This window comes from Scatophagus argus, chromosome 20, assembly GCF_020382885.2.
Source record: "Scatophagus argus isolate fScaArg1 chromosome 20, fScaArg1.pri, whole genome shotgun sequence".
NCBI lineage: Eukaryota > Metazoa > Chordata > Actinopteri > Scatophagidae > Scatophagus > Scatophagus argus.
In genome coordinates, this window is record NC_058512.1 from 6,816,171 (window position 1) to 6,837,988 (window position 21,818).

Genomic DNA, 21,818 nt, shown 5'->3' on the forward strand with positions numbered 1-21,818 from the left:
AATGTGACTGGGATCAAGTGCTGATCTCGCATCAGTTCCAGTGGTCCAACCGCTTTTTCCAGTGTTTCCTGTACTTCTCTTTTAGGCCATCTTTACACAATTTAGCCAGTTTCCCACCAAAGATCAATAAAATCTGTGGGCAAGAAACACACTATTCAGAGTGCTAAAGCAGACTTACATGTATTTCCACCGATGGCCAAGCTTTAATGATTACCATGCTTGTGTCATATTTATGGGCATTTATGTGGAAGGTTTTTGCCAAGGGAATCCTAATCTAATTCTTAAGAACTTCTCTGAGTTTTCTTTTTTTTTTTCCCTCCTCAAGTCTATCTGATTACAGTACCATAGCCTACAAGCTGCATCATGAATGTCATTAAAAGTTGCTGAAATTACTTTAATGCATTCACTATTGATCACAGTGGGTATGAAATCAGAAAGCGTCTGATGTCTTTTCAAAAATGCCCACAAATGAAGAGTGTTTTGCTGATGTGGCAAATTTCCCATTTTGGTTGTTAAGAATGTGGACCTACTAATTTAGTTCATTTCTAACAGCCAGTTTTCTCTTCAGACTCATTAAATCCATGTGTCTAATGAACAGCCTGTGTAGTAGCTCTCTCTCTCTGTATTATGTGTGCACATGTGTGTGTTAATACTCTGGATTGGAACTTTACTTTGGCTTCAAAGGAATAGTTTGAAATTTTTGGGAAATATGCTCATTTGCTTTCTGGCAGAGAAGATTGAGACCATGCACTTGAGAATGGTTCTCGATCTTCTCATCTAACACTTGACAAGGAAGCAAATGCGCACATTTCCCAAAATGCCGAACTGTTTAACTCAAGAGGATTCATTAGTTTATCCCCAAAAGACAATTTGATATAAAATCCATGGAGTCTGACATGCAAAGATAATGCTTTCACCACTTTCTTCCCCCTGCCAGCTTCAAGTGTCTTTATGATAAATGGCATGGTATCAAATTCTTACAATCAACTTAAATTTGACCAAACAGTCAATTTTATGACATTTATTTAATAGTATTTCATTGAGCCCAAATAACTCTGAGTGTAAGAGAGAGAGAGAGAGAGAGACAGTGAGTAAGAACGGGTGGAGAGAAAGAGGGGGGCTGTTAGTTCATGAGCTGGTGGCCCATCTGGTTTGAGTTACTGAAACCCCCCTCCTCAATTAGACTCAGCATGATGTCAATAAAACGTCAGACTGGAGAGGCTATCACTTAAATTGGGCCTGTCAAGTATTGTTCTTTCCTCAGCATTCCAGTGGGGACGATCAGTCTGAAATGATTTGTAGTTTGATTAAGGTTACCACAATGTGCCATTTCTGATTTGATTTGGACACTTGGCTTGAAAATGTCACTATAAAAGTTGTTTGCCTGTTAGTGGGGATTATATACGTACAGAGGACGGAAAATTAATAGTATTGAGTGAGAGAAAAAGCAAGAAATAACTTTGGATTTGAACTTTAAAGTATTTTTCTGACTCTAATTTTCCATGTCTCTCTTCTTAGTCTTTCACAACATTCCTGTTTTTTTTTCAGCTCTTCCAAAGTTTTGCCATCTAGTTCCCAGATTTATGCTTGAATATTAAAGTTGATACCATAGGGAGGTTGGGAGAAGCAGTGGTGACATTTATGTTTCTCCTCTCTTATTGCACAGCAGATTTATTAGGAGTTCCCTGCTTTCAGCGACGGGAGTTTCCCAGCAAGACTGTCTCCTCTCTCCTACAAACCATGGATCATCGTACAGCGCCCAAGTTCTGGTATTCACAATTATTATTGTCATTTTATGTCTCCGAATGGTTGCACCAGTTGCAGGTATGTTTCCAGAGACTTAATCCAGGACCTGAAAAATTGGCGATCCGTGGAAAAGGTCACACATTCCCAACCACTCCCAGTGGGAAAACAGGAGAGTCCACACCTTCTCAGAAAAGCAGAGGCCTACTACCCTGAAATCTGACAATAATTACCTCATGGATTTCTGCATATTATAATGCCAAACTCTTTATCTGCAGGTCTTCACTCAGTGGTGTTCAGCCAGTCTGGACATCATCAGCACACAACGTATAGGCTATGGGACAGTTTTAACTGTAAAACCTCTACATTTAATGTATTCAGTTTTTGGCAAAATCTGCCAAAGAGCTCAGAATTTACTTGCCTGAATGTTTAAAATTCCAAGTGCGATTCAAAGCTCAGTAAATCACAAACTGTAGGCTATGTGTCTGTATCGCTGAACCACCGAGCCTTTATCACGCTGTATCTCAAATTCCACAAACATAAAGATTTAATCAAGTGTTGCAAAAATGTGACAGCCACGGTTTGACAGCAGTGCACTGAGAGCACAGAGGACCCATTAGCTGCCTCTGAATCGATGCCAGGGCGATCTCAGAGGCTTGAGAATGCTGGTGATTGCCGTAATTGCTGTGCAGCAGTGGTATGATACGGAGTTGAATAAAAAAACTTTAGCGCTCACATGTTTCTATAGGAACCTCTCTAACATTGTAAAGATGTGGTCTTAGTTTACTGACAGCCTGTACGCTCAGCTTTTATGGTACAAGCATGACTGAAATGGTTTGTGTTAAATTTGATTGTTCTACAGCTCTGGAATATATGTTAAGAGACACAGAAACAGCGGTAGACAAAATAATGGAAATATTTTAAGATAAATTGCTTTTACTGCTAGCATGGCGACAGATGTGGGTCATATTAAGTTGCTGATTAGCTGAAATTTGGAACAATGTGCTATAAATTTACAACATACTGTATCTCCATTGGTTAGCTTCAGCTGGTGAATGCCATATTCCTTTTCTGCTGCAGTTTGTCTGTGTTTACCACATGTTATTCTGATTTCTCAGATTGTTCCTATTCCATTTGTTTTGTTTCCTGCACCTGTACTTTAGCCACAGAAGACTTGGCCTCTTTAGAGCTCAGTTAATTGTCTCCTATTGTGTCGAAACTTTGAAAGTGATACCAAAGAATTGATTGCCAGATCCCTTTTATAGCTGACAGATGCTGCTGACTGGTATTCAACCTCAGATGACCCGTGTCTGAAGCAGCGTTTGCAAATGTGATTAAAGTACCGGCGGAATCAAGCTCCTTTCCATGTTTATATTGTGGTGTCTTCACCCTTTGGATAGATAGCACACCTAGTATCTATTTTATCAAGGACACTGCTGTGTATAAGCATAAGGAATCAAGTTGACGGATTCAGTATAACTTAATATCCAGCTCTTTTAAGTCTGAGACTATTAGTCATCAAGAATTCACATTTTTTTTATTGTTATTTCATTCCTAAACCCTACAAACAAACTAAGGTGGAAGATATTTTAAAGTTATTTGATATTTTAGATTTATAAAAACATGTTTCAGTTTGACACTCCATGGATACAGAAATGCGTTACTCTCTGAGGCTGAACCCAGGGTATTTTGACCCAGAGTTATTTTCTATATGTTAAAGTTTAATTATTTACTCAAATATGGTTATTCTGACCCAGTGCTAAACAGTTTTTACATTTTTAGGAGTTTCACATTAAAACTGTCTCCAGTATATTTTGAGCTGTTCAAAACTGCAAAGGAAATATTGACACGAGTTTAAGTTTTTTAGTGTGTCTATATTAGACAAACATCCACTGACTTTATGTGTATTTAAACTAAATCAAGACTGGCGTTTTCTGCATGCTCATCCGTTTAACTGACCTGTCGGCTGTGGAAGTGAAGCAATACAAATCAGTCAGACGTTTCAGTGTGAGATGTGAGGCTGGTACTAACTCTTGCTGGTAGTGCAGACTGAGACATGAACCAGTCCAAGTTCTCTGTATGTCAACAAGGTGAGCTCATGGGAAGTCCCTGATTCTCCCATGTCAGACAGAGAAACACATTTTCTCCAGCTCTGGCAGCCCAGACCCAGGCCTTTTCTTTTTAGAGGCTTCTAATCCTGGCGGGTCCCTGGTCTGACGTCACAGGGCCCTCCCCCCACCCCTCTGTCTGTTGATGTGCTGTACCCACGCTCTCATTTCCTCCGTAGCTCACGAACGCCAATCTTTGCTGTAGTCCCTTTGGCTTCTGACGTCTGAGCATCTGATTAAAACAGACTGCCTCATCTGGCCAGCTGAGGGGGAGAACTTTGGAGAAAGGAGGTGCCGAGTGTATATGTGAGCTGGTGTGGGTATGAAGCAGCCAACCAAGCTCCCACTCCTCCCCTCGCTCGCTCTTCCCAACTTCCCCTCTTGTATGTCTCTTATTCGACCGCCTGAGCTGAATCATGTGACTAGGAAGTGTGGCTCCCCTCCATTTCCCCTCCTGACAAAAAGGAAATATTGTAACAGAGGGGCCGGCGCTGGGCCCTGTTACGTCGCTGGTTAAAAATAACTGGCATATTTAAGGCTGCCGAGGAATCCCAGGGCAGGCAAAGGCTGGACAGCCTGCCGCCCGGCAGGAGCTCTCTCTTCCCTCTCAGTTTCTTTCTCGCTGACTTCTCCCTTTCTCTGCTTCCTCTTCTACACCCTTTTCACTTAACACAAGCCTTTCAACGTGACCACGACCACCAACCCATACCTCAGCCACATTTTCCTATCCCTGGGGAAGCCCAGTAAATTATATGAGAGGATGAAAGCTCAGGGTTGGCTGGTTGCACCTCAGCCCGGCCACAGCTTTGTCCAGCTATAGAGGCTTGGCTGAGATTGTCTAAACAAACAGCTCCCACTGACTCAGCCTCATCCATATGCATAGCGTCACGTAGCAGAACTGTCAACCGGCCCCGTCTGTTAGCGTAGCAGCCCGTTGGAAAACAAATACAAGACAATTTTGTAATAAAAAAATGACCAGAGCTAATTTCTGTCACTGTGATCATTTTTGTACTTTATTTGCGCTCGCTGTTGAATGTCTGGACCACAGTAACAGGTGTGGTGAAATCTGTAGGCCTAACAACTGTGCTGAGCTGCACACCAGGCCTGGATTCGGCAGGTGCTTTGTCATCACAGACCATTTTAGATAATTAAAAATGAATAAGTTAAACAGTCCTGGTCAGTCATTCCAGATAATCACTGCTTATCTCAGAGGAGTGTTAAAGGTCTGACAATAACGATCGCAAATGGACACTTAAGTGATGTTATAATCAACCCACACAACTTGCATTGTGAATGTTGTACATGACCTGATTTCAGTCACGTATGTACACTTAAAATCATTTTTCAGCCTAGCAATTTAAAATATTTAAAGGCCTTGTTGTGTATAAATAGTAGTTCATTAACTGGTGTCAAATATAAACACAGCTTGTGCAGTTTCAGTCAGTCAAGTCTTCAAATTCTTTGTGACTCCTGTGAATCCTGAACACCCTAAAACACTGCTGTTCAAAAAAGAAAGTAAACAAACAAAAAACCCTGTGGTGCCCGAGGAAAAGATTATTACAATTAGAGTTATAGTCTGGGCCTTGTTTCCCGAGTTCTTCAAAGGTTGTTTGGCTTCGCGCAGGGTGACAAAACAGACAGAAAGTCCTCCATGTATGATTATATTAGAGCTAATGTGAGGTGGAGTGGAGGGAAGTGCAGCACTGAGAATAAGAAAAGCTTGACTCAGCTTTCAAGAATTAAGGAAAGAATGAAAGCTATTTTTTAATTACTGAACAGCATCTGGAAGAGAGCACTGAAAACCTCAATATCTGGAGTTATGATCCGCTGGTACTCATATTCACTTGGGTGCTTTCCAAGAGGGGGAACTTAAGTGAGGGACACCGGTGGAAACCATGTCAGTCGCATGCACACCAAAGGGGGGACAAGCCCAAACACTTGTGAAGTCGAGTTATTTGACTACTTACACTCTATTCACATAATATCAATGTTCATAACCGTGCCACTGGATTATCAACTCTGCTTGATTTGTATATTAGGATGAACGCAGAATATGCCGGCCGTAAGCGTCTAAGTAGTCGAAACTCTCAGCCGAGAAAGACACCTGAGCTCACCTTTAAAACACTACTGATATTGAAGGCGCTCCACACCTGATCCACACAGAAACAACAATATGAGGACACTCGATGAAGTTAATGAGAGGAAAATATGACACTTCTTAAGTATCGCGTCAGTGCCGAACAGCTATCCTTGTTGATACAATAACATTACCTCAATATCTCCACATCCGATTCTACAGTTAGGTCACCGGCGCCTTTGACATAATGTCAAAATCTGGAACAGTGCAACAATTGAAATGATTCATTGTGGGCAGGGTAATACAGCGTGCGCGTTCGTATTCTCACTACATTTAGATAATACTTTAAGTGTTGCATTAACATAATCCATACAAGGGCTTGGAGTGAGTTACTAAATCACCATGACTTTCACATTGTGCCAGGAAAAGCGGACAGTGGTGTCGTTTTTCGCTTCCTTTATCTCTTTTCTCTATTTCACCCTTTCTGTGCCATTATTGCGATGCAGAGCACGTCAGTTGTCAAAGTCAAGTCTTTGTTTTCGGGATCAATTTCAAAACCATTATCTCCCGCCAGAAAGAACGTGGATATAATGGCATAGCTTTCATTGTGTTCCTACCTGCTGTAGGAAACAGGTCTTCAAAAACAAGAGACGTAGTTTAGACAAAGCCAAAGCCATCACTTCTCACTGGGAAAGTCAATCATTAATTGGAAAAGTCAGCTGAAGACAAAGCAAACACTACTGTTTGGATATACTGGAATAAGTGTCTTACTGTTAATATATCAAACAACAAATCATGGGCTAACAGGATATGCATTCTATTTGCAAACTTCCCATGCTATTATAAGTCTTTATAAGTCTATATTTTTCCCACCAGTTTTTGTTTGCCAACCAAAGCAATGTGCATTCATGCAAATGAAAACTTTGAATGAAGAAACCAACATCCACTGACAGTAAATGTGTCCTGCTGAAGTGACGGCATGTTTGTTGACATGCCTAACGGACAAGATCCTGATGCAGCAGGATCACTTGCGAGTGCTTTGTTTGCTCTTACACCGAACTCTTGAGTAAATGTGTCTAATAATGTTGGACAGAGAGGTTTGTGTTAGCTCGCTAACTCTGAGCAAACACTGCCTGAACCCAATTCAAACTGAACACCGAACAGTTCTCGGGATTTTAATTTTCATAAATATGCCGTAGTGTTTTTATATGTCTTTTTTTTTTTTTTTTTTAGCATTGGGCAGGAGTGGGATTTGTAAGGAAAGTCAATCAATGTTGTTTATTAATAAAGCAAGCGCCTGTTTCAAGAAGCCTGACTCTAACATGTAGACACACAGTAGCCCAGAATTGTTCCCATAAATCACATTTGTCTTAAGATAAGAAAGACTTTAAGAGCGATGTGCATAATTCCTTTGTCTATGCATGTGTGCATTGCGTTTCTGCATAAAACTAATGGTAAGACTAAAAATGTTGTTATGATATTATGTCAGGCTTAATAATTTTTATAGTAACAAATTAAAAAATGTGTGCATGTGTTGCATTGTGCGGGAATGCCCGTATTGCTTTCCAGTCTTGTACGAATCCAACAGGTGCCCGCAGTGAGCTACTCCTGATATAATCCTTAGTATCAATTATGACTTGTCAGCAAATTAACGCGCACATTATTACAGATTGAGAACATCGCGTTATTGTATGATAAAGACTAAGTTCACCATTTGCCTACTCTTGTAGCCTGAGTTTATTTTTTTAAGCAGCTAATGACGCTGGTGAATGTCTAACGCTTTTGTCCATTCAGGTGATGCCTGTGCCTGCACGTGACCCCGCACGCATCAAATTAAAGTTCGCTCTTTCTCTTATTTCAGTCAGTCTGAGTAGTTGCGCTTCTTCACCCACATTCACCGTTGCTATGAATACAAACAAACCTCTCTCTCTCTCCCTCCCTCCCTCTCTCTCTCTCTCTCTCTTCCGCGCTCGACACCAGCCTCCCCCCCCCCACGTGCTCCTTCCCTCGCTTTAATGTTTTCCCGATGTTGCGAGGCAACGAAGGCGTGTCCTGCTCCAATGATTTAAGGATACCTCTCACGCGGTTTCCTCAGTTCAGCCTGCCGGTCTGCTGCATGACAACAGGCGCAAGGGATTCCCTCCCCCCCCACACACACACATACACTCACTCCGTATGTCGCCTCTCCGTCTTCCCGTTCAAAACTGCCTTCAGAATCTGTCTGGCTTCTTCAACCCGGTGCGACTATCAATGGCAGCATGTACTGGAATATAGCGTAACGCGCGACGCGGAGCAGAAACTTTAAACCCGGGGATATTTAACCAAAACGCAGTGCAGGCACGCCGAAGAGCAGCCGCAAGGACTCCACAGACAAGATTCTCACCGATGAGGTGTGGACCTTGAGAAACTTTTAAAAACAACATTTGACTGATCAGCATTCACTTGGGGACTACAACCGTCTGCGCTGCTGGCTCCAGGATCTCTCCACAAGGATTTACGATATTTTCTCTTTAATTTCAGGCAGCCTCCAAATGACGTCGAGATGGCTTTAGGTGGGACACTTCTGCCATCGATATCCACGTTTGCCAGCGGTCCCGCAGTCAAGAGTAAATCCATAGGAAGTGCCAATTTAGTGAGTAGCCTGTGGTCACTTCTTACTGCATACGCATGCCACATAGCCACGGGCACCAGCGACTCCGTGAGGGTGAATTATGTAGCCTGTGCAGTTTATTTACAGTGTAGCTGTTTTCCAGTGTGTTATTATGAGGGCTTGACACCACACTCTGTTGGGGCGTGCACCAGTTTACATAGGCTACTCCAGTAGGTTTCCAGAGCCCGTGGAAGCGCACATGGGACACTGCAGATTTTATTTTCTTAACCGTGAGTTATTATTAGGCTACAAGTTGGTGGCACGAATCTTTTCAGTCAGAGTCTGATCATTTAACCAAATGTACTTACTATGCCACCACTTGGGCTTTTGGGTGCGTTTTCTGTGCAATTGGCAATAATCTGTATTCTAGGAAGTGCTCTGTGCCAAGGACACTTGCTACAACAGACTTAGCTGTGTAGCTGAGCTGTCATAGTCACTTTTCATCACAGATCCAGAGCCTTTCCTTATTGAAGCTTTGGCTCGTGCTTTATGTCCTTATCCGTTCAAAATAAGAATTTCTAAGGAGGAAGAGCTTAAGTGTGATTTTCTTGGTTGCCGCCTGCATCTTATAAACACAGTAACATAACACACACACAGCTTTTATGAGTACAGTCATTAATACCTCTGTAACTTTCCTCTAGAGATGGAAGGAGGAGTTGTCCCTTCTTAAGAGACCCAGTGTGCCAACCGAAAGCAGCTGCTCTGACCCAGACCACCCCACTGCCACCAGCACAACAAGCCCCACCATGTCCAAAAAACACACAGAGCTTGACCTGGACTTGGACTACGACTTCATTCTCTCTAACTCCATGCTGCAGCAGCAGCAGCAGCAACAGCAACAGCAGGAGGAGGCCATGGCATGCAGCTCTGCCCAGGCCCTGTCTCCTTCCCCTGGCTCTTTCTCCTCATCTTACCCTCTCCCCTCCCCTCAGGGCACTGCCAGCGAGCTGCTCTATACCATCCCCGATATCAGTGATGTCTCGCCCTCTGGAGGCTTTGTGGCAGAGCTCATGAGACCCGAGTTGGATCCAGCGTACCTCCACCCCACCAGCCTCCATGGCAAATTCGTGGTCAAGACAACAATGGACATGGGAGAATACAGCCAAGGTGTGAGCGTAAGCAAGGCCTGCGTTAATGCTGTGTCAGACCCAACTCCTTCACGCGCCTCGCCGTCCTTTACATGCCACAGGATAAAGCAAGAGAACCCCGGCAACTGCACCATCTCGCAGCCCATAGACCTACACCTTGGGGTAAACTCCCAGGGCCGAGGGAGCCAGCAGCAGCGCCCTGGCCACTTAGACCCACACGGCTTCCCTGGCGGAGGGCGATCCATGACAGGTGGCAGGTTATCGTCATCCTCCTCCCTCTCCCCTGACCATCCTCTGAGCCGGGAGCACCAGGTCTTGAGCCATCCTCACTCTCAGATCAGTCTACCTCCCCAGGGATACCACCATAGCTCCCCACAGGGCTACACCCCCTACCCTCAGCCATCCTCCATGCAGTATCAAGGTTAGCGCACATTTCTCTTTCTCATTATTAAGAACTACTTCATACACTTTCTTGTAGTGTTTGTGGCTACTGAATGCTTTACTTAAATGTGCATTTGTTTGGATTTTTTTGCATTTGTCAAAGAAAATCAGAGACAAAACAAACACAGTACAGATTAATGAGACAAGGAACAAGGATACAGGGTCTATTTAAGTACATCTCATTAAACCTTAAGGGCTACAATTACACCCCCAGACCAGCAATTCAGAAGGCCTGAAACCTATGTTCAATGACCTTGGACAACATAACTCAGTTTCCTCATGAAGTTCTTTAGCTAAAATAGGTATAAGACATCACCAGATGTTTAACTAAATGTACAGTTATTCTGTTGTTTTCATAGTATCTGTATTGTTCTATTGTATTAGGCGAAGTTCTTTTAGAAGAAGACTGATATTTTGTATTGCATATTAATGTTGATTACATAAAAACATATTTCTAAATGACTGACATTCTAAAACTGTGTATCAACACGTGTCTGATGTGATTAAGTGCTCTCTTTACCAAAGCTCCAAAAGACAAAACAACCTTCTGGCATGAGACCCTGTGGCTTTACTCTTATTTATTATATTTCTGACACATTTATACATCAAATATTTGATATGTACGTATCATGATCTTTTGACCCCGCAGAGCCGCTCATGATCTCCGGCGGAGACTGCTTGGCGGAGGAACCAAAACCGAAACGTGGTCGGCGCTCCTGGCCGAGGAAGAGAGTGGCCACACACACCTGTGACTATGTCGGCTGTGGGAAAACTTACACAAAGAGCTCCCACCTCAAAGCACATCACCGCACACACACAGGTATGTAACTTTATGTTAAAATGGTCTTTACACTGCTTTGTCAGCCATTCTTTATTTGCTTCCTTTGATTAAGTGATATCACCCCCAGGCGGCAGGAGGCAAATTACCACCCTAAACGTGTTTTGCCCGTTACGCCAACACATTGAATTATTGAGACATGAATGGGGGTTAGATATGTGGGGGATGGGGTAGGGGAGTTGTCTGGCAGGTGTGGTGTAACAGGTTCATAGTGATCCCTGCTCAAATACAAACACTAGGCTGATTAGATAGGCCTTTATACTCTAGCTGCAGGACAGGACAGACCTCTTTTTACCTCAAGGTGGGGAAGGTTGGACCAGTTTAACCTCCGGTCTGGCACTAACTGCTCCATGTGTGTATTGTTTCCATCAAAGGGGAGAAGCCTTACCACTGCGACTGGGAGGGCTGTGGTTGGAAGTTTGCACGTTCGGATGAGCTCACACGCCACTACAGGAAACACACAGGCCACCGGCCATTTCAGTGTCAGAAATGTGACCGGGCCTTCTCAAGGTCAGACCACCTTGCTCTCCACATGAAGAGACACTTATGAGACTTTGCAATGGAATGAAGGCTCCATAAAAAGTAAACTAAACAAAACAAAACTAACCAAAAAAAACAAACAAACAAAAAAAAAAACTATTAAAAAAGGCAAACTTTTGACCTACACTTCTTGAAACTTCTTAAAACCGTAATTTGCCTTCAAGCAACAAGACAAGCTGTGGTGTTCACGGCAAAAAGAGCATTACTCCCCCAAGAGCCAAGAGTTTCTCGATCCCATCTTTGCACATTGTGCAGGTGACTTGACAAGACCTCTCAGCCAGGGTTGTAAACTTTTATGAAAGGGACCAAACTGGAATTTGTCTTATTTAACCGACAAAACTTGGAGGACCAGGTGCCAACAGCTTTTAACTGGAAATGTATTTCTGTCAGGGAAACCAGGAGCAACAGACAAACATCTCCAGAGGCCTTCTACCAGCAACATGCCGATACAGGCTCTGTTAACAACTACACACTGTTCAAAATACTGTATTAATAAATACATATATATTTATATACACATTTCACCTGCAATTCCTTTAATTTCAGGTACAATGTTAATTTATACAGAATGGTGCTCAGTGACTCTGAAGGTTTTTTGTAAAGAAAAGGTACCAAAGATAAAAAGATAAGAGAAAAGAGGAAAAACACAAAAAGGGTGAAAACTATGAAAAAGTGCCATATGGTTGTTAATATGTTTCTTTGAAACCTCTCTTCCACAATCAGAATTAAATCAGGTGAACACTTCACTTGTAAACGGTGATGGCAATCTTCACTGCACTGCAGCTGCAAAGTGCAATAATTTATATGAGACATTCATATTTTTGTATTGAATGAGTGAACTCTGAACAAAGATTTTTTGTTTATAGCCAAAATATGTAATATAATCTTGAATTTTGTACATTTGTGAATAAAATGCTTTGTTATTGTTTTGTATTTTACAGTATAATAAAATAAAATGTATTTGAAATAAGAAAACCATAACGACCTTCATACTCTTCAGCCATATCTTCATCATTATCTCACCAAAACCATGAAACCATCAAGTTAACATTAGTCACATAAAAAAATGACACGAAGAGTTTCCTTAAACATTTGCACTTAAAGTGATTGTAGATTTCCCTGGTAGTGTAATGGAGAAGCAGATTTAAAAGGCAACAATAGCTCACTCACAATACCTCCCCTGATAATAGTGAGATTGCTTCAGGCAAGCTAACACAATATTGCAGTTAAAAAGATTTTTTTTTTTTTTTTTTAAATTGTTCCTACAATGTCCTGTTTCCGTGGGGTTCTCTTTCCACCTGTCACTGGGAAGAATGGGGAGGACAAGCAAGTTACTGGTTGACATTCAAGGGTGACACCAAATCTGACTCTCACTATGAGCTGGAGCTCTCGGGTGCACAATATGAGTAAAACCCATTAAGATGTAACTGTGAGATAGTGTCCTAATATGTTTCTGCTATGTGATTATGCATTCTGTGTGATATAAGTGTATGCTGTATCTCGCTGCATGCATTTTTTTCACCAAAAAGTTATATGACATTTTGTACAAAAAAAAAACTGATGTTCTTTACAATAGCAACCTTGTTCTTAGCATTGAGGTCATGTGACGTGAATCATTTTCTGAAGATAAGATAGCATTTCTTTTTGCCACGATTAATGTTAAATAGTTGTTAAATAGGTTTGCCTCTGTCCTCCAAATGATCAGCTATGTGTTCGCTTCAAACACGCATACACTTTTATGTCCATATAACTCAACATCATAACACCCCACAAAACACATCTTAAACTTCTTAAATAGTACAAAGAAGCAGTAAAAACAAGAAGTTATGTTCTAATAATCATCACAAATGCATTTAGTGACGAAAGAGATTACGTTTGAAGTGAAACTTTTGTATTTAGGGCAGTGAGGTCTTAAATGTGTATTTCAGCTGTTGTGAGTCATCCGGTAGAAGTAGTAAAACTTTTCTACTGTGAAAACTACAAGAAACGTTTTAAAACAAACCTTATATGTTGCTACACAGTAAAAAAATAAAAGCACGCCACTGATATTCACCCATTTTGTGGTATGCATGTCACACATATTCGGAATAGTGAACAGAGCCTGTTATTGACAGTTTATTGAAAACATGATGTGGTGTATGACGCCCCCTATAGGTCAATTTAAACACAATCGGGACTTCTGTCATCCAACTTCTATTCCTTGCAGCTTTGTGGGAATTAGGATTTTAAAGTAATTCAGCATTTTGCAACTAATAAACTATGTAAAAAGTGGGTTAGATGACATTGATAACTCTCATATATTAACACTAATTGGCCCACTAAGTGAGTTTTAGTCACAATTTAATGTTCATTCTAGAGCAGTTTGCCTTTTGTTGGCCTACAGTCCAGGAATTTGGTTTATCAGGCGATGTCAGATTTCTGGGGGGTGGTGGAGGCCTCTAGGGGACAAAAAACTTACCAATAAATTGAGACTACGCTCAAATGATAATATCACTCCATGCAAACACTGCAGAATACACGGTGGCTTTACTTTTATTTTGAAAACTTTTATTTTTCTGTAAAAATGACAGTCATTGCAGCTAAATCATATGCACCACATGCATGTAAACTGTATTGTACATGTTAAAATGCCTTCACATTTGCATTGCAGTTCAGCTTCCTGACTACACCCGAGTTGATTTACAAGCAAATAAGGGATGTTAAATAGAAAAAACAAGTGCCATTATTCTTGCTTATTATGCACAGCTTTAATTCTTTTAACCTCAACAAATTGTAAACTTCAAAAAAAAAAAAAAAGATAACAATAAGACTGTCTGAATACTGTCATTACTTTCAGATACACCCTGGATATAAACTCACTTATAATGTGATACATAATGCCATTGCAAACCGTATTGATTTTCCTTATGAAAAAATCATATTGGTCTTAACTAAATTATTAAAAAAAAATCAATAGCACACAGATTTCTGATGCAAAGTTATTGTACTTTAATTTCTCCTCCATTTCAAACTCATTACAAACAACAACTTGTCCTTGTACTCTGGCTCATAATGATCCAGTGTTATTAAGAAAGGTGAATTTGAAAGTAGTGAATAAAATTTTGAGGGAAATGTAAAAGGCTTGTTTTGCACATAAATTCAATATCAACAATCAATAAGTGGAGAAGGAAATAAGCAAAAAGTGAAAGTGAAGATGGCTCTTTTAATCATCTTCAAAGTTCTGTTGTAAAAGGAAGTTGGCGGCCAGGTTCTCGTTCTTCTCACAAGCAAAGTAGGCTTGTATAACAAGTCCCTCTGGAAATCCTAAGGCTTTTAGCTGGAACAAGAGTGACAACAGTTCAAAATTAGCGATTAGCGAATACGTTAATAAAGCACATGTCAATTTGTTTTTTCATGTTTTTTTTCAGTCTCTACTATGTGAAAGATTAAAACTAAATTGAGGAATTTTGGAAACTTCAGCAGAGTTTTGTGTCACATTCCAGCACTTCTGAACTTCAGACTGAGGGAAAAGGTTAGTCAGTGTTGTGCTCCTCCTCACCCTCTCAATGGCCTCTTTCTCCTGTGGTGTGACTTGGATGTAGCTCATGTGACTCCCGCCGGGTGCGTTGCCTGCCATCCCTCCAGCTACTCCTGCTCCAACTCCACCACCTCCAGGCACAGCCTCTGGATTAGGTTCATTCAGCATCTGGATGAACTGCTCCTGGTGGTTGCTAATCTCCTACAAGGGTAAATGAACAAATAAGGTGTGACTGCTCACTGTTTCTTGGCACTTTTCAGCCCACATTTTAAACTTCATGTGTAAAGTCAACCCTTAAACTGTGAACTTTTTAAATCAAAGCAAAGTTGGGCCACAGCATATCCACACTTATCCACACAACATCAGTACTTCAGTGCTGTCAGTACTTCACCTGCAGCAGCTCGGGGTTTTCCCTGCCGATCTCCTGCAGCAGGGCAGGAAGCAGGGCTGCGTTCTGCTGGATCAGTTGTCGCATCACTTGGAACTGGGGCTGATTTCTCAGGAAATTCAAGGGATTGACTGAAAGAGTAAAGCATGGGTTATAAAGTCACAGAAGCATAGTAACAGAAACAAATACTAATTTGTTCACTGAGGCGGCTGGAATATGCAGAATAGTACTGGTTATTTACCTCCCCCAGCGCTTGGTGAGGAGCCAGTGTTGGCAGGGACGCTAACACCACTTGTGGGAGCAGCAGGAGCAGGAGCTCCACTCACCGGAGGCACCGCTGCATCAGGTCCTGTTGCACGGGTCTGATCTCTGCCTGGAATACCCTAAAAAATGTCAGAAGATAGACAACAAGTCAAACAACGCATCTAGTAAGAAAGCTAAGGTGTCACTATTTGATTGAGATTCAGGGTTACTCGTAGTCCTCTTCAGTTTAAAGTTTGTGGGTTTTATCATGTAATTTTGGGACTGTGATTAAAGAGTTTTTGAGAAGTGGTTATTGGTGGAACATTTGTATCACCATGTTATGAATGTCAATGTCAGGCCACAAAGTTCATAGGCCCTAAACTACTAAAAAAAAATCCTATATATTAACAACACTTGAACAAAATCCTGACACTGAAGTATGACCTAATAGGACACACTGTAATAGATATTTCACAGACATAACTCTGTTCTTACAGTGAGCAGGTACTCCACCGCTCTGTCTGGGTTGTTGAAGCTCGCTCTCAGAGCTGCTACCACCTGCTCCCTCTCGTAGCCCATGAGCATCATCTCATTCACCATGGCGTCATACGATGGGCCTGTCACTGAAAGGAAACAGAAAGAGCTTCATCAGTAGTGGCACTACAAAGGGACTAGCCTTTACAGTTGGTCAGTTTTTGTTTTGTCAAGTGCAGTGATTAGCCAGCTTTAAAACCATTTCGGAAAATCACTTTGAAATATCCAGTATTTGTGTTACTGCTGAACATAAAAATATGTTTTAGTCATTTACTTTCATGGGTCATGGACATGCACTAGCATGGCACTCAGATGTAACAAAACATTAAACTATCCAAGCAGAAGACAAACTACTCACACGCATTTTAGGTTACATAACACAGAAAACACAACTGAAACTGAATACTACGACAGCATAATAAACAAAATAATCAGCACCAGTTGTGCAAAACTTTAATACATGGCAGGGGAAGAAAATTTGAGGATTCAGTAAACAGAAAGATGCCTTTCTCTACTGCATCCCTGCATAAACAACCTGCCTAAAATGCTGCAAATTCACATCAGTGGCTACATAAAGTCATAATAATTCAGACTGACAGGATATGCTCTGAGCAATGCAATATTTGCAAAGCTTACACCATGTAGCCATGGGGAACTGTGGGATTACATTTTCGCTGAGCCACAGTATCTGGGTGCTTATTGATTGAGATACATCAATCCCAGCATGCAATGGATATCCATTAAAAAAAAAAAAAACAGGTTGGGCCAAAATGAACCAACATCCTCGATTCACATGTGGGCCCACAGACTTACTGCATAAGGGAGGAGGACTACAGGCACTGAGGCAAAAAGTAATTTTTGAACAAATGCCACACAATAATGACAGACAGATTATGTTTATAAATAGAGCCTTACCTAGAGTTGAAACAGCCTCATCAATTAGGTTTGTGTTTGTTGAAGCCTCTGAGCTTCTGCAAAGGAAAACAGACCTTGGGTGAGGCATGATCTGCACATCATTCACTTGTCAAAGCAATACACCCTGAAAGGTAGACCAAAAACATGGACCCATCTTTACCCAACAGGAGTGGAAGCTGGTTCATCAGTTGAAGAGCTTCTCTCCTCTGGTTTGTCGTCTACAGAGGAACGCTGTGTGGTGTTTTCCGAGCTGGACGACGAGGCAGGAGCTGCTGTGGGAGCTGTAGTGCTGGGAGCTGAGGTGGCAGGAGAGGGCTGTGACACGGCTGAGGCAGTCTTGGCCTGCAAGACGGTTTTGAACAGAAAAATATTTTACTTCTCCAACACCACTTGAGTATATAATAAATGAATGCATAGTCACAATGGTTCATTTGCTTATAATAAGTTGTCATCACAATGTTATGGCAGTTTTGTATTTCACTTTGAGGTGCTAAATCCTACTAATAAAGCCAAACATGGTCTTGAACTCCCTTGATATAGATAGCAGCGGAAAGAGAAAGTTGCAAAACCTAATCAAATTACACTGTTAGCTCATGTTGATAACATTCAGTGGCATAATTTTCCACAAAAAATAAAATCATCAAAAACTAAACTATGTGTAATTTGCTAACCTTTGTCATCATGACGACCACAAAGTTCTTCTCACTGATTTTGTATTCTTTGAGAGCTGTGTCATCGTTGAGGATTTTACCTGGGAAGCAGAAAAGCAGAAAACTGAGTCATAATTCTCTTGACGCTGCCTGCCATGAGCTCTGGAACAACATGCAGGGATGTAACAAAAGATGGTATCACATTTTATCATTGAATAGAGGGTTGTTGACGGTTTTGTCTCGGGCCATATATGTGCCTGAGAAACAACTTTAAGCAGGTCACGTAAAAAACCCAGTGCCTACAATGCTACAGTATGCTTACACATACACAATGGACAGAAAATGTTTTCACCCTCCCTTTGAGTTTGTCATGTTTGATGGTAAAACACAAAGTGCAGTGGGATAACTGGGAATTTTTCACACTGACAAAAACACAGACAACTGCAAACAGCTTATTTAAACAAATGAAGGCTGGGATGTTATGAAATACTTATGCTTACCCGAGCTGCAACCTTTGCAGTCATCTGACTAATATTTGTCTGACAGACAGATGTGTTTCTTGCTATAAACAACAGGAGATTAAAACCGTTTCAGAAAACCAGGCTTTACTGTACCTTTAATGCACCTGCTTTACCTAATAAACAGAAAAAGACATTGCAAGCCTTTAGCAACTGTTAACCGGCTCTGCAACACTGCATTTTTATATCTGCACACTCTGACTGAGGGTCTAAAATGACATGGTCAAAATAAATTAATTTAGGCTTCTCAATGAATAAGCATAACAGTGCACCAGCTCTATTAGCTTCTTACCTACAATTCATACATTCTACCAAAGCAAGTCAAAATTTGACATAAGATGACTGGCAGAAAGGCAGAGTTGGGCAACTTCTGTTTCAACAAACACTATTTAAAGGCTCGGTCATTGATTCAACTCTAAGCCAAAGACAGACAACAGACTAAAACAACTTCTAATAATTAGGTCTTCCAGGTCCTATTTAACACTTGTTTGCACCTGCTATGTTTCTAATCTCAAGCACAGAAGTACCCTCTAATATTGTTTATTTCAATATACGTATATGTAAGTTATATACTGCAGGAGGATCAAAGGGGGTATAAGCAGGTTCTTATCAGTTGATATGGGCAAAGGGATTGCAGTCAAAAATGCCATACTGTTCTCCATTAAAACAGTGGAACTGCATAGTGCTGTAAGGAAGGTAACCACAAGCCAACAGTTTCAATTATTTATCAGTGTGCAGCAGCAAGAGATGCAACCTGAACTCAGGTTTCAAAAAACTATCTTTGCCTTGATTTCTGCAATACCCTGGAGGTATACCACACTCTTAAAATGCTGCTATTGGTTGACAACTGCATTTGAACTCCAGAACATTTTCATGCAGGCTTACAAACAACAGACAGAATGAAGCGTGGGCTTCAGCAGGGTTGTACCAGAAAGGTGCAGAGATGTGGGCGTGTTTATTTGCGCCTTAGAATATAACTGTGAAACAATCAGAAAGTAACGTTTTATTTATATGATTCATTGGTTTGCTCCTTTGTTCTAAATAACTCCACTTCCTCTCTTCATTCACTGTCTAGCACAGTTGACCATAGCTTCTCTTTCTTTCTTTGTGTTGAGCTGGGAAGGGGGTTCCTTCTTTGAGTGGTGTGTTTGCAAACAGAACCAACAAATCCTGTATATACCTTTACTGTAGAACCAATTCATGTTTCTAGAGCCCTGTGAATACAATCTATCTTCTTGGAAGATCCATTTTAGCTTTCAAGATAAATCTAGACTCCCTTTGATTGTAGAGTATTCAACACGCAGACAAGATAAATGTGAATGCCAATATAAATCACAATAAACCACTAGAATGAAGGCAAACTGTCAAAGACAGCTTGGTAACACAGCATCTACATCCACTCAACAAGTTAACAGCTACAGTTATCCAAGCAACTGCAGAACCAAATGGGTGGTCCAGCTCCACATCTCTGGACCTAATAGTTAGGTTAGAGGTCCAGTTAGGGTTTGGGGCTGGGCTTGAGCTGCAGTGTGTAGCTGAACTAGACCAGGCTCTGCAGCCTCTCTGTCCAAAAGAACAAGTGGAGAGTGAGACTAAACACCAATTTGAACGCTGAAAACATTTGATGAGCAACGAACTTCAAGACCTGAATGAGTCTTGTGTAGTTTGTTGACGGACCACATCTGTCACTATTAGAAAATCTAATGTACCATCACTGACAGTGTAAAGGGTTGCAATAAATACAATAACATATTTTACAGTAACACAGTCATTTCAAAGGAGTTTCTAAATGTGTAACACAATTTTCATCAAAACTGAAAATCAAGGCATTTTGTCAAGTTTGGCTCTATAGCGAGGAAGGAAGAAAGGAGGGCAAACATACACAAAAATGTGAGGATATAAGAAGAGAAAGCCTGTAACATACCAGCATATATCAGCTTCAGTCCAGAAACTGAAAAATTGTCCTTTCCCTTCTCCTCTTCAATTCTCTCTTTTAACGTCTTCACCTGTGAAAAAGATAATTTGTTATTACTTTATTGTTACTACTTTATCCTCTCTGTGAAATTAAACGAATCGGTTCTCCCACCACAGTTTAGCCCAGCCTTACCTACAGCGCAAGTTTGAAAAAGAAGTCCAAAGTGTGAACTCTCATTATAAAACTGAAGCACAACAGACATGACACTGCACTTATGTACCTCAGAAAGCGTGTTGAAAACTGAATTAAAATTAACGTTACAGACTGATAAAGAGTAATAACAGTTTAAACCTTACGTTAAATCAAAGTTTTAAAAAAAAAACCTTTACATATCTACTGAAAAAAGTGCAACAATCAACGGTGACTGTGTATTTAGCTAACGTTAACGTAGCTAGGTCATGTGCAGTCTCATCGAAAGTAAAAGACAACGGTTAAAGCTGAAGAATGTACCATTTTATTAAACTGTGCAGTGGACGACAGGCATTAATGGCCGACGTTATCGTTCCATTACATTTTTTCGCCCAACTGTCGGTCAAAAACTAAGCTAGCGTTGAAGTAGCTACTCGGCTCCAGGACATAACGCTACCCAACTCCCACTCCACCCCCTCCACAAATGCTTGGTTTCAGCTCTCACCGTCTCCTCTTCATCGATGTCTATTTTGAACGTCTGCTGTTGCAAGGTTTTCAAAGTTATCTGCATTTTGACGAGGTTTTTATCCCCGGGTTTATATTAAACGTTGCGGGTCCAACTTGCAAGAATCTTGGCTGTTTTCGTTAGCTCATTACAAACTGTCAGCCGCCATGACTTTCTTCTTCTATGGACAATATTTAGGCAAACAGCGCCCTTAGTGATGAGCTTTGGAATTGCATGGACATTTCTTTTTTGTTTTTTGTTTAATTCACTCGAAATCACATAAATCGTAATACACAATCAGTTTAAAAAATACTTAATTGCAAGAAAGAGACTACAGCATATAACATTGTACAAGTATAAGTATTATCAGCAAAATGTACTCATGGCTGTTCTTAAGTTTTATACTGTTATAGTGTGCTATTTTAATTGTATAATTACTGATGCATTAACATGTAAGCAGAATTTAATAATTAAATTTTAATGGTATGGTACGTAGGATTGTCCAGGATTTTAATGTTCTGGTAACCGGGCAAGCTGTAGTACTCAAAGTAAACCCCAGTACTTGGGTAGATATTCCACTATTGCTTTAATTAAAACTTCCAATACTACAAGAAGAAGAATCAACTTTATTGGCAGTATATATATTTTTACATACACACACTGAATTCGTCTTCTGCATTTGACCCATCCTTAGTTGAACACACACATGCAACACCCGGCAAATTACATGCAGTGAAACACACACAGGAGCAGTGGGCAGCATCAGGCGCCCGGGGAGCATATTGGGGGGTTAAGTGCCTTGCTCAAGGGCACATCAGCCGGCTAATAGAGGGGGGGAGTATTTTTCGCATTAATCACTCCACCACACCCAAATTTTTCCTGCCCGTCCAGTGGGGGAATCGAACCGGTGACCCTCCGATCACAAGCCGCTTCTCCAACCTCTAGGCCACGGCTGCCCC

At 41.1% G+C, this 21,818-nt stretch overlaps 2 protein-coding genes and 1 long non-coding RNA gene across 5 annotated transcripts in view; 2 read left to right on the forward strand and 1 right to left on the reverse strand.

The window, feature by feature from the left end:
• Window positions 1–3,569, forward strand: part of LOC124052048 — a 30,145-nt gene extending 26,576 nt beyond the window's left edge. For both annotated transcript variants that reach the window (XR_006841918.1, XR_006841917.1), the window contains exon 6: window positions 1,670–3,569. This is a non-coding gene — a long non-coding RNA (uncharacterized LOC124052048). The remainder of the gene's footprint in view (window positions 1–1,669) is intronic.
• Window positions 3,570–8,023: 4,454 nt separating this feature from the next.
• On the forward strand, window positions 8,024–12,460 carry klf4 (Kruppel-like factor 4). The gene is made up of 5 exons (XM_046375366.1): window positions 8,024–8,318; window positions 8,449–8,560; window positions 9,220–10,087; window positions 10,757–10,927; window positions 11,320–12,460. The coding sequence occupies exons 1-5, from the start codon at window positions 8,314–8,316 to the stop codon at window positions 11,493–11,495; spliced, it is 1,332 nt and encodes a 443-aa protein (XP_046231322.1). The 5' UTR covers window positions 8,024–8,313; the 3' UTR covers window positions 11,496–12,460.
• Window positions 12,461–14,001: 1,541 nt separating this feature from the next.
• On the reverse strand, window positions 14,002–21,057 carry rad23b (RAD23 homolog B, nucleotide excision repair protein). Of its 2 annotated transcripts, none has more exons than XM_046375367.1 (10): window positions 20,860–21,057; window positions 20,175–20,256; window positions 17,754–17,833; window positions 17,243–17,424; window positions 17,083–17,138; window positions 16,129–16,256; window positions 15,632–15,773; window positions 15,394–15,521; window positions 15,024–15,203; window positions 14,002–14,801 (listed from the first exon to the last, which is right to left on the reverse strand). In XM_046375367.1, exons 1-10 carry the CDS (start codon window positions 20,923–20,925, stop codon window positions 14,688–14,690), a joined length of 1,158 nt encoding a protein of 385 aa, XP_046231323.1. In that variant the 5' UTR covers window positions 20,926–21,057; the 3' UTR covers window positions 14,002–14,687. The 2 variants fall into 2 exon arrangements, with proteins under 2 accessions (XP_046231323.1, XP_046231324.1); XM_046375368.1 differs by lacking the exon at window positions 20,860–21,057 and adding an exon at window positions 20,676–20,789.
• Window positions 21,058–21,818: the final 761 nt, after the last annotated feature.

Coding starts and splice junctions, on each gene's coding strand:
- klf4 (XM_046375366.1), top strand. Junction 10,088..10,756: donor ATCCTCCATGCAGTATCAAG/GTTAGCGCACAT, acceptor TTGACCCCGCAG/AGCCGCTCATGATCTCCGGC. Junction 10,928..11,319: donor ACATCACCGCACACACACAG/GTATGTAACTTT, acceptor TTTCCATCAAAG/GGGAGAAGCCTTACCACTGC.
- rad23b (XM_046375367.1), bottom strand. CDS start 20,925: ATGCAGATAACTTTGAAAACCTTGCAACAGCAGACGTTCAAAATAGAC. Junction 17,425..17,753: donor TGGTCGTCATGATGACAAAG/GTTAGCAAATTA, acceptor ACCGTCTTGCAG/GCCAAGACTGCCTCAGCCGT. Junction 14,802..15,023: donor AGAAAGAGGCCATTGAGAGG/GTGAGGAGGAGC, acceptor CTCTTGTTCCAG/CTAAAAGCCTTAGGATTTCC.